Source organism: Bufo gargarizans, chromosome 5, assembly GCF_014858855.1.
Source record: "Bufo gargarizans isolate SCDJY-AF-19 chromosome 5, ASM1485885v1, whole genome shotgun sequence".
Classification (NCBI taxonomy): domain Eukaryota; kingdom Metazoa; phylum Chordata; class Amphibia; order Anura; family Bufonidae; genus Bufo; species Bufo gargarizans.
Window position 1 is genome coordinate 462,882,807 of NC_058084.1, and position 15,169 is coordinate 462,897,975.

The following is a 15,169-nucleotide window of genomic DNA, read 5'->3' on the forward strand; positions in this document are numbered from 1 at the left end:
TTTTCAGGTGGAGTCTCTCCTCTGACCCTAGAGGCCGTAGTTGTTGCTATCGCCTTCCCCCTGTGACGCAGTCTTTGAGCTGCCCATAGATATTCTGACTACTCCGGTTCTGTGGCTACTACTGCGTGAACCCTTCCCAGGGGGAATTTTTGCGTTCAACCTTCATCTGCGGCTTACATGATGCATTGGCGGGAGACACTACATTTATGGTTTTCTCCACATCCCCTTCCTCCATGTGAAGTATCGTCCCTGGCATTCCGGCGGTATCTACACAGCATTCCTCCTTCTAGTCATGGTGTCTTCTCACTAGTTGTAGTTGTGATCGTGTCTACATTTCCCTCTTCCACAGGGGGCACTTTGCTTATGTTCTGCCATGACACGCTGCGGCTGAGGGGTTTGCTCACTTCTGCTGGGCGTTAGTACGTTTTCTGTACCTGGTATAACCTACCTACTTCTATAGCGCTGGCTTAGCGCCTTGTTCCCTTTACATGTACCGCATTGCCTCTACAATCTACTACGGTGACAGCATCAGCGTTTCCTCCGTGTGGAGTTTGGGTATGCACTTACTTAGTTTGCATATGTGAGTTGTCTACATGGCTCCCCTCACCGGGTCGAGCGGTCGTACTTCCCTTGTTGTCACCCCTTAGTGCCGCATCGGCTGCTTCTAGTTCTCCCCTTCCGCAGGGCGAGTAGTTGCGCTCCCCTACATACTGTTACTGCCTGCTCGGCCAGTGTTCATAGCCATTGGGTTCTCGTATGCCCCCTTTCTGCTGTGGGGTGCCTGCGCGGGTGGTGTTGGTTCTGTTACCAGTTTTGGGGCTTTGTGGCGTTCGGGGTCCACACTCCCTTCCTGGCGCAGTATTTTTCCTATCTCTGCTTCCTGTCTGCAGCTTCCGATTAGGTCTGCCAGCGAGCGCTGCTGCGCAGGAAAAACTTTAAAAGGGGTGCAGCACTAAACTAGTGTATTCCCCTGACTCCCACCAGCCATAGCGATATGTTATCACATTGTATGATGGGAATAACCCTTTGCTGTTTTTCTTAAACCATGTATGTCAACCTCCGTGAGCTGGACAGAGAATTTAGAAAAAGGGCCAACAGCAGGTGGCGCTATACAGATGCAGTTTATTGAATAGCTCAGGGGCTATATTAAATTTTTTATTACATGCAATTACAAAAGTATTCAGATTCAGGTGCTAGTTAGAAAAATGTAAAAAAAAAAAAAATTGTAGGACAACCCCTTTAACATTTTACGTACCCTTTCAAGCCAATAAACCCCCAAATGGAGCAGACAGTGTCTGAGGCAATAATTTGGGTGTGCTTTTATTTGTTACTCATTCCTATAGGATTTGCCCTCATGCATTTCATAATTCAAAGAACTCTCTCTATTATTTACCAGGTTCTTGAGAGTCTGATCGGTGAGGATACAACCGAAGAGGCAGAAATCCTGACCAGTCTTACCGACTCCAGCGCATTGGAACGACACAGAACCGCGATGCAAAGTAATTCAGATAGGTTACTGCTCCGACCCTGTGCAGGAATGACTGGGTCCATGGGTTGTACTGAATACCCCCCCGAGGAGCACTGCATGCTTTACAGTGCTATATACAGCACACAGTGCTGATCAGTGTTTACAACGGTAGGGTATGGCCACACCTGGTGGGATATAGACCGAAATCCACACTAACTCGATTACGATTTTGCTGCAGATTTCAGATTGCTGCAGGACTATGCAGCATATTGTGGATTTGAAATGCGCACTGCATGTTTTTTCAAAGATAGCAGCAGCGAGATCTGAGGGCTGTAGGATACACCTGTGCTGAGATGCAGCCTTTTTCATGGCAGTCGGTATCATACGTCGCAACAGAACTCCTGCCGTGGCTGCTGCAGAATCTCTTTACAAAGAGTGTGTGATTGATAGCCTTACATTGGGAGGTATTAACTCATATGTAATCCAAATTTATAAAAACAAAAAACACAGAAAATAATGCACTAACACAATAGATGCAAACTTTATATATGGACTAAGCCCTCATTCCGATATGATAAAAATCTGAGACTTGTTTTGATCAATATATTTTGATCAAAACACATCTGTGCCCGCCTACCAGCGCCAAGGTGGTCTCAGTCAGGCAGGTCATATTTAGCGGCATCACTACTGCGGTGTAGTAGGTTGAGTTTTGTCTTTCTCCCGTTGTAACTCTTACATTGTATTGTTTGTCACCACAGCTCTACATGCCAACCTGAAATCGCTTCTGGAGAGGTTTCTGAAAGAATATAAGCAGATGAGAGATCTTTCCAGTTGTATGGAAAAGGTGAGAATCCCATTATCATGTCTACAAATAAGGCTTGTCTCTGTTCTGGCACTGGCCATTACCTCCTATCGGTGCCCAAGTCAACAGAACTTGCTGTTTCTGTGGGGCCGGCCCTCCATCTAATGTGTATTTGAGGGTGGGTCTCAACTAACCCCCAGCAGCAGATGTCAATGGAAAGAAGCTTGAGGGTGTGGGATTGTAAGGCCAGGTTCACACAGAGTATTTTGGGCAGTGGATTTTGGTGTAAATTCTGCCCCAGAAACGCATTGATTTCAATGGGAATTCCATGTATTAAACCATACAGCGCTTTTATTTCCGCGTGCGGTTTTTAAAAAGGGGAAAATAGTGTCTTGTCCATTTGGATGTTGAACGGAATTCATGTCCACGATTTCCACTGAAAATGGTCAGGAATGAAATTCCTTTCAGAAACCGCACAAAAAAGCAGGTTAAAAAATGCAGGGGGAAAAAAAGCATGGAATCCACATCAGGTTTTTTTCAGCGCTGAAAATCCTCTGTGTGAACCTAGCTTAATGGTATGTTCTCACGCAAAAAAATAATTAAAAAAAAGGTACCAAAAACACATATTTACTTTACAAGCTGTTTCTAGTATCAGACTTTTCATGTGTTTACATGTACCTCCCAGTAACACATACTGGATGTGAAGTCTGTCTGCCGAGAATGCTGTTTCTTTCACTAGTTCTCATCAATCCGTGGAATGGTTTCTACTCCTGTAGTTCACAAGGGATCTCTTCTCCCTTGTGCTGACAGTCATTGATGCCGAGGAGTATGTGGTTCTCCTCTCCCTTTCAGAATCTGCAGTGGGTGCTCTGCTTTCTCTATACATTTGTAAACAGCCTGTGTGGTTTTTCCTCTGCAAACTGCATCGTGCGTGCTCTCCTCCCTATCTACAGCTTGTGTGAGCTGCTATCCTTGGATGCTTTTCCATTCTCCACCATCTGATCTGCTGTGTACAACCTCCTCCCCCTCCCTGCTGCTATCTGTAATACTGAGATGAGGGAGGGAGAGAACGAGCACAAAGAATCAGTGTGCTGTCCAATCTTTGACAGAAATGGCAGCTCTGCCAGCTTTGTGAAGGATGTACACACACTCTACAGATGCAAAACGGAAGGACATTTTTAGTGAAGACTATTTAGCATGTTGCTTCATTTTGCATTTGGGAAGCAAATAACCAATTGGGACCCATAGCCTTTAAACACATACATGGTGGTTGTTGTGTAGTTAATATTCCCCATGCCTCTTTGGTTGTTTGTCTTTTATGTAAGTGGGCAGATTGTTTTCATCATAATAGACATTTATTTGCAAACCAATAAAGCATCCTCCGTGTCCGGTACTTGTTTACCGAGAAGGAAGTTGATATTCAAATCTACATTGAGCCATTGGAGGCGTTTTTGTTCTCCGCCTGCGGCTCCCCTGATAACACATGTGTAATAAGGCTGCACAGATGCTTATTCTTTTGTCGTTCTACATTGTTTCCTAACAGACGGGAGATCTTCAAGCTTCAAAAGAGGGGACAGAAATCCCTGTGGTGACACCAATTGTGATTCATTCGCAAAATTCAGCACCGAGTCAGTCAGGTAAGTGCACGACACTGAGGGATCATTTTTCTTAGTTCACGTCTTGTGTCTCATTTTCTGGACGTAGACTTTGCTTTGATCACTGCATTAAATTATGCTCTGGTAACTTCCAAAGCAAAGGTAACAAATTATCCTGTCTGTGGTTTGTATACACTACACATACAGGTATATGATTCAAAGGAACTGGGCCACAAACAACATTTATCACCTACCAGCAGGATAATAAATGTAGGATTGCTGGGAGCCGACTGCCAGAACGGCTAACAACGATAAAAATAGTTAACGCCATAATCCCTGGTGCTCTAGGGCAGTAAGGGGGGGGGGGGGGGGGGGTTAATTTCATAATCCTTGGTGATCTAGAGCAATGAGAGGGTTGGTAGTATAGGGCAGTAAGGGGGTTAATTCTAGTTTTTTATGATATTCTAGGGTAGTGAAGGGTTTAGCTTATGAAACTATAGTGGCCTAGGGAAGTAAATGGGTTAATATAATAACCCTTGGTGCTCTAGAGCAGAAGCGTGTTTAATGTCATAATCCTTGGTGGTCTGGGGCAGTAAGGGGGTTAATTCTAGTATTTATGATGGTCTAGGGTACTGAAGGGTTTATCATAAGGATCCATGGTGGTCTAGGGCATCGAAGGGAGTTAATTTAAGAATCCCCGGTGGTCTAGGGCAGTCAAATGGTTAATTTTAGTATTCCTGATGGAGGACAGTGGAAGGGTTAATGCTGGGTGGTTACTCGTCTCCCCAGGCTCCAGCAGCCTCCTGGCTCTAACAGGAGGTTGAACTCTGATAGATCGACCTCCTCTTTCCTTCCTGCATAGAGATGAGAGCAGGGAAGGGTAGAGAGGACAGAGGAGCTGTCCCTGTACAGCCACACAGTTCTCTCTGTGATCAGGCCGATGGATTCAGGATCGCTCTGCCCAGTCATCAATGAGATGGTCCAGGGAGTCGGCACAGGAGCACGGCTTCCTCTGCTGAGGACATCTCCTGAGCTGCACAGTGATCTGCACTATGTGACCAGTGACTGTTCTTCTAGTGGGGGTTATAATTTGGACCTCTATCTACTATCCCCCAGTTATCTGGTCAGCCTGTGGAGCACAAGATATAGTTTTTTCCAAGATGCTCCATTACAGTAACTCTCAACCCTAATTGGCTTTCTTAGGTACCCAGGAAGCTGTGATTTCCCCAGTGTCTCCATCAGAAGATGTTGAGAGACTTAAAATTGAGTTCAGTCAGCATAGAGCACAGCTTGAAGAGAAGCACGCGCGAGAAATCGAGCACCTGCGATCATATTTCCAGCAACAGCTGAAGGAAAAAGAAGACCGATTCTCTACAGAGCTAATCCATCGTCAGGAGAAGTTCCAGGACGTCATGGCAGGGTCTCTGGAGAGCGGGTAAGGTGACGGGGGACTATCCTTCACATGTCAGAATCACAGGGGGAACACAGCACCGAATTCTATTAATCTGTCAGACTCCTGAAAGAATAAATGGTAGAGAAGGAGCATTTCTCAATGTCATGTACTGAAGCACAAAGACGCTATCCTGGGCACAGCGTGCATCAGCAAAGGAAATAATGGTAAAACCCCCTTTAAAGGGCATCTGTCAGCAGATTTGTCCCTATGACACTGGCTGACCTGTTACATATGCACTTGGCAGCTGAAGGCATCTGTGTTGGTCCCATGTTCCTATGTGCCCGCATTGCTGAGACAAATGATGTTTTAATATATGCAAATGAGCCTCTTGGAGCAACGGGGGCGTTGCTGTTACTCTTAGAGGCTCTGTTCTCTCCGCAACTGCTGCGCCATCTCCTTTGCAACTACCATGCAGCAGCCCTCTCCACAATGTCTGGGAAGGGAGAGTATGCCTTGGCAACCCCTTGTTATCCGCGATTTTAATATTGATGACCTACTGCGCTGTCAACGGCGAGCAAGTATACCATGAAGGGAAGGCTGCGCTCGCAGGGAGTGTGGCCTTCTCTTTAACCAGCTGATTGGTGGTGGTGCTGGGTGTCGGACGCCCACTTGTCACAAAGATAGGTCATCAATATTAAAATCCCGGATCCCGGAAAACTCCTATAACAAAAACGTGTACTTATTTGAGCAGGACACGATTCGATCAGTTTCATCCCCCAAATATCAATAGGGTTAATTGCCCTTACCGGTAATTGGATTTTCCAATAGCCTCCACAACGGCACTCACAGGAGGGTGTCCACGCCTCCCCAAGACGGGAAAGAACGTAGAAACTCAAGTTTAAAAGGCCCCCTCCCTTTACCTCATTCACTTAATGACATAGGACTCGTTAGTAATGCAAGAAGTGTATTGAAATATTCAACAATATAATATAACATAAATCATGTCATAAGAAACACAAAGAGGGGTTGGGAGAGCTCCAGTGCCGTTGTGGAGGCTATTGGAAAATCCAATTACCAGTAAGAGTATCTAACCCTGTTCCCATCGCCTCCACAACGGCACTCTCAGGAGGAGTAACAATAATTTTAGGGTGGGGCTACCGCAGATAATACTTTTCTGCCAAATGATAAAATCATAGTTATGAAGCACATCCAACATGTAATGTTTGAAAAAAGGTATTTGGGTTTGCCCATGTGGCTGCCCTGCATATCTGTTCCACAGACGCAGAGGCGTTTTCTGCCCATGACGCAGGTACGGCCCTGGTAGAGTGAGCTTTTATCCCGCTGGGGGAAGTCAAGTCCTTCTGCAGATAACAGAATTCTATGGCATTTCTTATCCATCTTGCAATGGTACTCTTGCTTGCTGCCGATCCTTTATGATGGCCTTGATATTGAAGAAGAAGATGGTCTGAATTCCTGAATTCTTTGGAGACATCCAGGTAAGTCTACTTTCACGCTGGCATTTTGGCTTTCCGTTTGTGAGATCCATTCAGGGCTCTCACAAGCGGTCCAAAACGGATCAGTTTTGCCCTAATGCATTCTGAATGAAAAAAGGAACCATTCAGAATGTATCGGTTTGCCTCCTTTCCTTCTCCATTCCGCTTTGGAGACGGACACCAACACGCTGCTTGCAGGATTTTGGTGTCCATCTGACAAAACTGAGCCAAACGGATCCGTCCTGGCACACAATGTAAGTCAATGGGGACGGATCCGCTTTCTATGACACAATCTGGCACAATAGAAAACAGATCCGTCCTCCATTGACTTTCAATGGGGTTACAGACGGATCCGTCTTGGCTATGTTAAAGATAATACAAACGGATCCGTTCTAAACGGATGCAGACGCTTGCATTATCATGACGGATCTGCACCAAACGTGAGTGTTAAAGTAGCCTAAGTTAGTATGCGTCGTCTTACGTCCAGATTATGATATTTTTTTTAAATCTATTTCTGAGGATGGATTCGGGCAAAAAGACGGTAAGGATGCCTCCTGCTGGCGATGGAACCTGGAAACGACCTTAGGTAGAGGGTTATGTCTGAGAATAATACTGTCCTCCTAAACCGTGAGGTAAGGGGATCTACAGGAAAAGGCCTGGATCTCCCCCACCCTTCTGGCCGATGTGATTGCCAATAAATAGGTGGTTTTGTACGTTAAGCGTTTTAGCGGAATATCCTGTAAGGGTTCAAATGGTACATGCATCAGAACTTCAAGCACCAGGTTTAAATCCCAAGGAGGTATAGTGGAATGAACAAACGGAAACCGCCTTGTCGCACCTTTTAGGAATCGTTTTATAAGGGGCAGGTCTGCCAACTTTATTTCTAGAAAGTTACATAATGCCGACATTTGTGTTTGGTCTCAGCCCCTGATTGAAGGAAATCAGATTTTCCCTGACAGATCTCGCAGTGCTTTGCTTTTTGTCCCTCCTTGGCGGTTTAGATAGGCCACAGTAGTGGAGTTGTCGGGCAGAATCTTTACACGTTGGGATCTTATAGTCGACTGTAGAGAGAGAAGCACTTTGAAGACTGCCATCAGTTATTTTAACTTGGAGGGTGCTACTACCATCTTTTGACTCCAAAGACATTGTACTACTTGATCTTTGGTGTGTGTCCCCCATCCTCGGCTGCTGGCGTCGGTTGTAATAATGACTTGATTTGTATGTCGCCAGAACACTCCTCTTCAAAGATTTTTTCTGATCTTCCACCAAAAGAAGAGACTGTTTTACTTTTAGAGGAACTTTTAGTCTTTTGTCTAGGGTTTTTGATTTCCATCCCAGGTTTTTAGGGGAAACGTTTGTAGCGTCCTTGTGTGGTGTTGGAATGGAGGAAGTTAGATGGCCTTATTGTGTCATGATGTCCCTGATGGACACTATTTTGGACTCGCAAAATAGCCAGACCTTTTGAGAGAGGGAAGTCTGTTTCTTGAGTGAGGAAAGAAATAAGATTGTGGGAGTCTAACATGACACACAAAAATATTTTTTGATGACTAGGTCTGATTTTTCTTTGTTTATAAACCAACCCAATTCCAACAACTTCCCTTGTACAATCTGTAGATAAACCTAGCGGTCTTGAAGGGACGGGGCTACCACCAAAAATCGCCCAGATATGGAACGATTCATATTCCACGAAGATGTAAAAAACTCGTCACTTTAGCCATCATTTTTTTAAAAATTCTGGGGGCTGAAGACAACCCAAAGGCTAGGGCCTGGAATTGGAAGTGACGTTTTTGCCTTCAGAAATATCGCAATGCTGAGAAACTTTTTTCATAGTCCCTGTGAATGGGGACAGGGTAGTACTCATCGGAGAGATCCAGGGTTACCATGTAGCAATCTTGAATCAAGAGATTCCCTGTCGACTTGATTGTCTCCATCTTGAATCTTTTGTAGGATATGTTTTTGTTTAACTTCTTTAGATGTATTATCAAATCTGATGTATTATCAAATCTGAAAGTCTTGTTTGGTTTTTGGATTAAAAAGTTGGGTGAATAAAACCCCGTTCCCTCCTGAACCTTTGGAACCGGAATTATAACCTGCTTCTGCAGAAGAGCCAGTATCTCTGATTCTAGAGCTCGCTGTTTTTCTATTTGAAGTAAAGGCCTGTTGCAAGTGTAGAAATCTCGAGGAGGTGCAATGAATTCTAGTTTGTAACCTTCGCTTATGGTACTTATTACCCAAGGAGAAGTTGAAATATTTCACCAGGCCGAGGAAAAACTTTTAAGGGCTCTTTCGCACTTGCGGTGTCCGGATTCGTCGTGTATTCCATTTGCCGGAATTACACGCCGGATCAGGAAAAACGCAAGTGAACTGAAAGCATTTAAAGACGGATCCGTCTTCAAAATGCGTGTTACTATGGCAGCCAGGACGCTATTAAAGTCCTGGTTGCCATACTAGTAGTGGAGGAGCGGGGGAGCAGTATACTTACCGTCCGTGCGGCTCCCGGGGCGCTCCAGAATGACGTCAGAGCGCCCCATGCGCATGGATGACGTGTCCATGCGATCACGTCATCCATGTGCGTGGGGCGCCCTGACGTCACTCTGGAGCGCCCCGGGAGCCGCACGGACGGTAAGTATGCTGCTCCCCCGCTCCCCACTACACTTTACCATGGCAAACAGGACTTTAGCGTCCTGGCAGCCATGGTAACCATTCAGAAAAAGCTAAACGTCAGATCCGGTAATGCGCCGAATCGACGTTTAGCTTAAGGCCGGATCCGGATTAATGCCTTTCAATAGGCATTAATTCCGGATCCGGCCTTGCGGCAAGTCTTCAGGATTTTTGTCCGGAGCAAAAAGCGCAGCATGCTGCGGTATTTTCTCTGGCCAAAAAACGTTCCGGTCCGGAACTGAAGACATCCTGATGCATCCTGAACGGATTTCTCTCTATTCAGAATGCATGGGGATAATCCTGATCAGGATTCTTCCGGCATAGAGCCCCGACGACGGAACTCTATGCCGGAACAGAACAATGCAAGTGTGAAAGAGCCCTAAGTCTGCCTCCTACTTGAAATTTGACGTCACTGTGAGGATTTTGCAGTAGCTTCAGAAAACCTCTCCCCTAGGGGTTGCCATTTTCCCAAAAGGACCGTCTTTGTTGGTCTGAAGGAAAGCCTTTTTTTCTCGTCTGATGCCTTTTCCAGAATATCATCTAAAACTGACCCGAACAACTTATCCCCCTCACACGGAATGGAGCATAGTCGATTCTTTGAGCTGGCTTCTCCAGACCAGGACCTGAGACATATGGCTGTACGGGTGGCATTTGAGAGGGCTGAAGAGGCATCAGACAAAAACATTAGAGGCCTGCTTCAGAATAGGGATGGATTCCCAACCAGTCTCTCAAGCTGGTACTTGCCAAGCCTTAAGCTGCTTATCTTCTGCGATCTGACGAGTGCAGGTACATTCAGCTTAGAATAACCGTTGACAGAATAGGGATGGAGGCTAGGATTTCCCCTCTGGGGGTACCTGCCGCTAAGTGTTCCTCCAATTGAGTTAACCAGACAGATACCGATCTGGAAGTACAGGTAGCCGCTATACTGGGCCTTTGCATAGCCGTGTTCGTCTCCCACGCCCGCTTGAGAAGAACCTCACACTTTTTGTCCATTGGGTCTTTTAAGAGGCCCATATCTTCAAAGGGCAGAGAAGTCTTTTTTGATATGCGGTCAACTGGGGCATCAATTTTGGGAGTTTTATCCCACGAAGCTGAATCTGATTCTGCAAAGGGATATTTCCTCTTAAAGGCATTTGGGATTGTATTTCTTTTTCAGGATCTTTCCATTCCTTAGCAGTCAACATTTTTATGTTATTATGGACAGGAAACGCTTTCGTTTTCTTTTCTCCCAGTCCCTGAAACATACGATCTTGAATCGTTGGAGATTCTTTAACGTCCTCAATTTTCGTAGTGGCTCTTATGGTCTTCAATAACTTTTCCGTATCTTCAGGGATACAGAAAGGCTTTTCCGAGTCTGGTTCACCTTGAAAATTCGACACCTGTGATCTTTGTGAGGTTGATGGGTGGGGGAACATTGCGGTAATTCCTCTGACGTCATGTGCTGCAGAAGTGACGATCAGAGGCCTGGCAAACGAAACTCTCGGCCCCAGAGAATTCCGGCCTGACTGCGCATGCGCGAAATCCCTCGTTCCCCACCATAGAATGAAACTGGGGAACGGATGCCCGGGGCTTTACACCAAAGGAACGGGGAATAGAGGCCCAAGTCCTCCTCAGCTTCCGTCCTCTGCACTGGCCCTCCCAATTGGTGCAACACTGACAGGCCGTGCGTCTCCAACTAAGCTCTTGACGCTGCAGGGGTGGCTTCCACGCGATCCCGAGGACAGGAAACAACAACTGAATCAGGTAAAGGGAGGGGGCCTTTTAAACTTGAGCTTCTACGTTGTTTCCTGTCCTGGGGAGGCGTGGACGCCCTCCTGAGAGTGCCGTTGTGGAGGCGACGGGGAAAAGGAATATTTCTGTTCACTGACAGATTGATACTCAAGCTATATTACAATACTTCTCTGCTCACTGTAATTTAAAGGGATTTTCTAAGATTTCACTATTGATGACCTGTCCTCGGGATAGGCCATCAGTATCTGATCTCTGGCGTTCGACTGTTCTGCAGTAGCTCTAGTGCTGTAGGTCGGTGCTAGAACTGCACAGCGCCATCCATTATGTAGTGGACGGAGATGGTAACTGCGGCGCGCTGCCATGACTAGCTCCATCCACGGATCACTTACCTCCGCTGCCGGAGCTACTCCAGAACAACTGATCGGCAGGGTCAGAGCCCCGGCAATCAGATATTGATGGCCTGTTTTGGCTTTTTGTGGACAGGTTTACTGATCATTGCTGGAATGATATACATTCTGTTTCCTTGCTCTCGGTTGATCTTCATTGTGCTGTGTTTTTTGCAGGGAGCTCTGTACAGTTGAGGGGGTGGTGGAGCTGGGGTTCGAGGAAGCTGCCATATTCCAGAGCGTGATTACTCCATCCAGCGATGTGTTAAAGGTAACGCACACACAGCGTGTTTGATATTCGCTTTTGTTTGTGTAGCTCCGTCTGCATCCACGCCCCTGGTAACAGAACCCGCAGGGTATACAGGAAGCGTCTGCTGCAGCTTGTAATGGACAAATCATGCTGAGCTGACACCACCGGGGTATGCAGGTGACTTTATAGATGGTGTTAGCTGGTGGTAAGTGATCATGTGCGTACTGTTACCTGTAGAGTCAATGTGCTCCTTCTGTATGTCTCTCATCATTCATCTGGTCACATTCCTCCTTTACTGCATTCTTAAAGGGATTCTCTTTCCAAATGGTGCATGGTGTGAGGGGGCGGAGCATGACACAGGGATTGTCTTCTCTGTGCTCTTTTAACCCTTTCAGTACCGGGTCACTTTTCACCTTAAATCCCAGGCCGATTTTTGCAAATCTGACGTGTGTCAGCTTTGGAACACTTTTACTTATGCAGGCCATTCTGAGACTGTTTGTTTTCTCGTGACACATTGTACTTCATGACAGCGGTAAATTAGAGTCGATCTATTTCACCTTTATTTATAAAATAATCCAAAATTTACAAAAAAAATTGAAAAATTCTCAATTTTCTAAATTTGAATTTCTCTACTTTTAAGACAGATAGTAATACCTCATAAAATGGTTATCAGTCAACATTCCCCATATGTCTGCTTTATGTTGGTATAATTTTGTAAATGTCATTTTATTTTTTTAGGACGTTAGAAGGCTTAGAAGTTTAGAAGCTATTTTTCAAATTTTCACCAAAATTTCCAAAACCATTTTTTTAAGTACCAATTCAGTTATAAAGTGATTTTGAGGGGCTTACGCAATGTAAACCACCCATAATTGACCCCATTTTAGAAACTACACCCCTCAAATTATTCAAAACTGATGTTACCCCTTGAGGTGTTCCACGAGAATTAAAGGAAAAAGGATGTGAAATTTAAAAATGTCACTTTTTTGGTATATTTTTTTTTTATGTTAAAGAGGACCTTTCACTAGTTTAAAAACTAAAAACTAACTAGATCAGTGGGCAGAGCGGCGCCCAGGGGTCCCCCTGCACTTACTAGTATGTCTGGGCGCCGCTCCGTTCGCCCGGTATAGGCTCCGGTGTCTGCAGCTCCCTCTGTTGTACTGGGCGGAGTTTTTGTATTAGGGTTGTCCCTTGCTGCAGCGCTGGCCAATCGTAGCGCACAGCTCATAGCCTGGGAGTCCCAGTACAACAGAGGGAGCTGAGACACCGGAGCCTATACCGGGCGAACGGAGCGGCGCCCAGACATACTAGTAAGTGCAGGGGGACCCCTGGGCGCCGTTCTGCCCACTGATATAGTTAGTTTTTAGTTTTTAAACTAGTGAAAGGTCCTCTTTAATCAGTTTTTTCTTGCAACACAGCAAAGGTTAACAGCAAAATAAACCTCAGTATATATTACTCTGATTCTGCAGTTTACAGACATACCCCACATGTGGTGGTAAACTGCTCTATGGGCACGTGGCAGTGGTCAGAAGGAAAGGAGCCCCATATGGATTTTGGAGGCAGATTTCGCTAGAATGTTTTTTAGGCACCATTTTGTATTTGAAGAAACCCTGGTGTACCCCTACAGTGCAAACCCTCAAAATGTGACCCCATTTTGGAAACTACACCCCTTAAAGGAAACCTGTCAAAATTTGAAAGCACTTGGCTGTAAAAATGGAAAGTTTCATTTCTTCCAATAAAATGTTGCTTTAGCCCCAAATAGCCAAATAATTTGTTACCCATTTTCTCCTGAATACGGCAACACCCCATATAGGGCTGCAGTAAACTATTATTTTAACAATCAAATATTCTATCGATTTATTTTTGCAATAATCGAGTACACTAATAACAAACAACTAATTAAAAGAACGTTTTTCCTTTATAAAAACGAATCAGCTGCCCCCTCAGTGCCACCAGCTGCCCTCTCAGTCCCATCAGGCTCCACCCCCCAGTGCCACCAGTTGCCCAAAGTTGAACTGCAGCCACCTAATGCCACCTGTTATTAGACAATCCCTTCCAGAAAACCAATGTGTACATGAACTGAACGGTTTCCCTACTTTATGCTGCAGTACAATCAGAGTATTACTACCGGTAATAATAATAGATATAACAGAGCCCAAATAACAGCAGGGCTGTATATTCCTTCGCTAGTAGCCTCACTGTATCAGACAATCTACATTGCCGGGCCACCCACAGCTGCACAGGGTGTAATGCCCGCTACACCTTGGCATGCATATACGTATGGGGAAATCAGTACAGTACCTGCTGCACTGACCTCCAAATGATCACTATGAAACTCAGTTAAAGGGTTTCTACCACTTCAGTTTGACCAAATTAGCTTTCAGACACTGATCTGCTAGTGTCTGATCTCCATAACCATGCAATTCTTAGACCTTTGTGTGGAGCCGTTTCATTAAAAAACTAACTTTTATTCCTATGCAAATGAGCCTCTAGGTGCTATGGGGGCGTCTTTTCAGCACCTAGAGGCTCGGCGTACTCACACTGTATGCCCGCCCATCTCGTCTTGAATGCCTGCCTCCATCACAGCCATCGGACGAATTCACGCGCCTGCGCCGTTCACTTCTGTCATCGGCGCAGGCGCAGTGAGTAAATGATACGCTCCTGGTGCCGGATTCCTCACTGCGCCTGCACCGACTACGTTACAGTGAGGAAGCCGGCATCAGGAGAGCGGCCTTCACTCACTGCGCCTGTGCCGAAGACAGAAGTGAACGGCGCAGGCGCGTGAATTCGTCCAATGGCTGTGATGGAGGCAGGCATTCAAGACGAGATGGGCGGGCATACAGTGTGAGTACGCCGAGCCTCTAGGTGCTAAAAAGACGCCCCCATAGCACCTAGAGCAGGCATCCTCAAACTGCGGCCCTCCAGCTGTTGCAAAACTTCAACTCCCAGCATGCCCGAACAGCCTACAGGTATCAGTCTACAGCAGGGCATTGTGGGAGTTGTAGTTTTACAACAGCTGGAGGGCCGCAGTTTGATGATGCCTGACCTAGAGGCTCCACACAAAGGTCTAAGAATTGCATGGTTATGGAGATCAGACACTAGCAGATCGCTAGTGTCTGAAAGCTAATTTGGTCAAACTGAAGTGGTATAAACCCTTTAAACTGAAATACACAAACGTGACCTCCAGAGCAACACTCCCGTCCCCATAGCAACTACAAGCCATTGCGGCCGCTTGAGGGTGAGCAGTGTACCACGGGTCTGCATACAATGTAGACGGCGGCCATTTTCAGAAGCGCCCAGTTCAAGCAGCGGGATTGATGAGAGGCTGCAGCTGTGCCTGGCGGAGGTAGCAATGCCCTATTTATAATAGTAGACACGGTGCACCGGGCTCGT

At 45.9% G+C, this 15,169-nt stretch overlaps 1 protein-coding gene across 10 annotated transcripts in view; it reads left to right on the forward strand.

The window, feature by feature from the left end:
* Window positions 1–15,169, forward strand: part of AKAP9 (A-kinase anchoring protein 9) — a 241,452-nt gene that overhangs the window by 94,454 nt on the left and 131,829 nt on the right. For all 10 annotated transcript variants that reach the window (XM_044292951.1, XM_044292944.1, XM_044292945.1 and 7 more), the window contains 5 exons: window positions 1,397–1,499; window positions 2,227–2,312; window positions 3,814–3,907; window positions 5,069–5,300; window positions 11,707–11,800. In XM_044292951.1, the coding sequence (XP_044148886.1) occupies window positions 1,397–1,499; window positions 2,227–2,312; window positions 3,814–3,907; window positions 5,069–5,300; window positions 11,707–11,800 (609 nt within the window). The remainder of the gene's footprint in view (window positions 1–1,396; window positions 1,500–2,226; window positions 2,313–3,813; window positions 3,908–5,068; window positions 5,301–11,706; window positions 11,801–15,169) is intronic.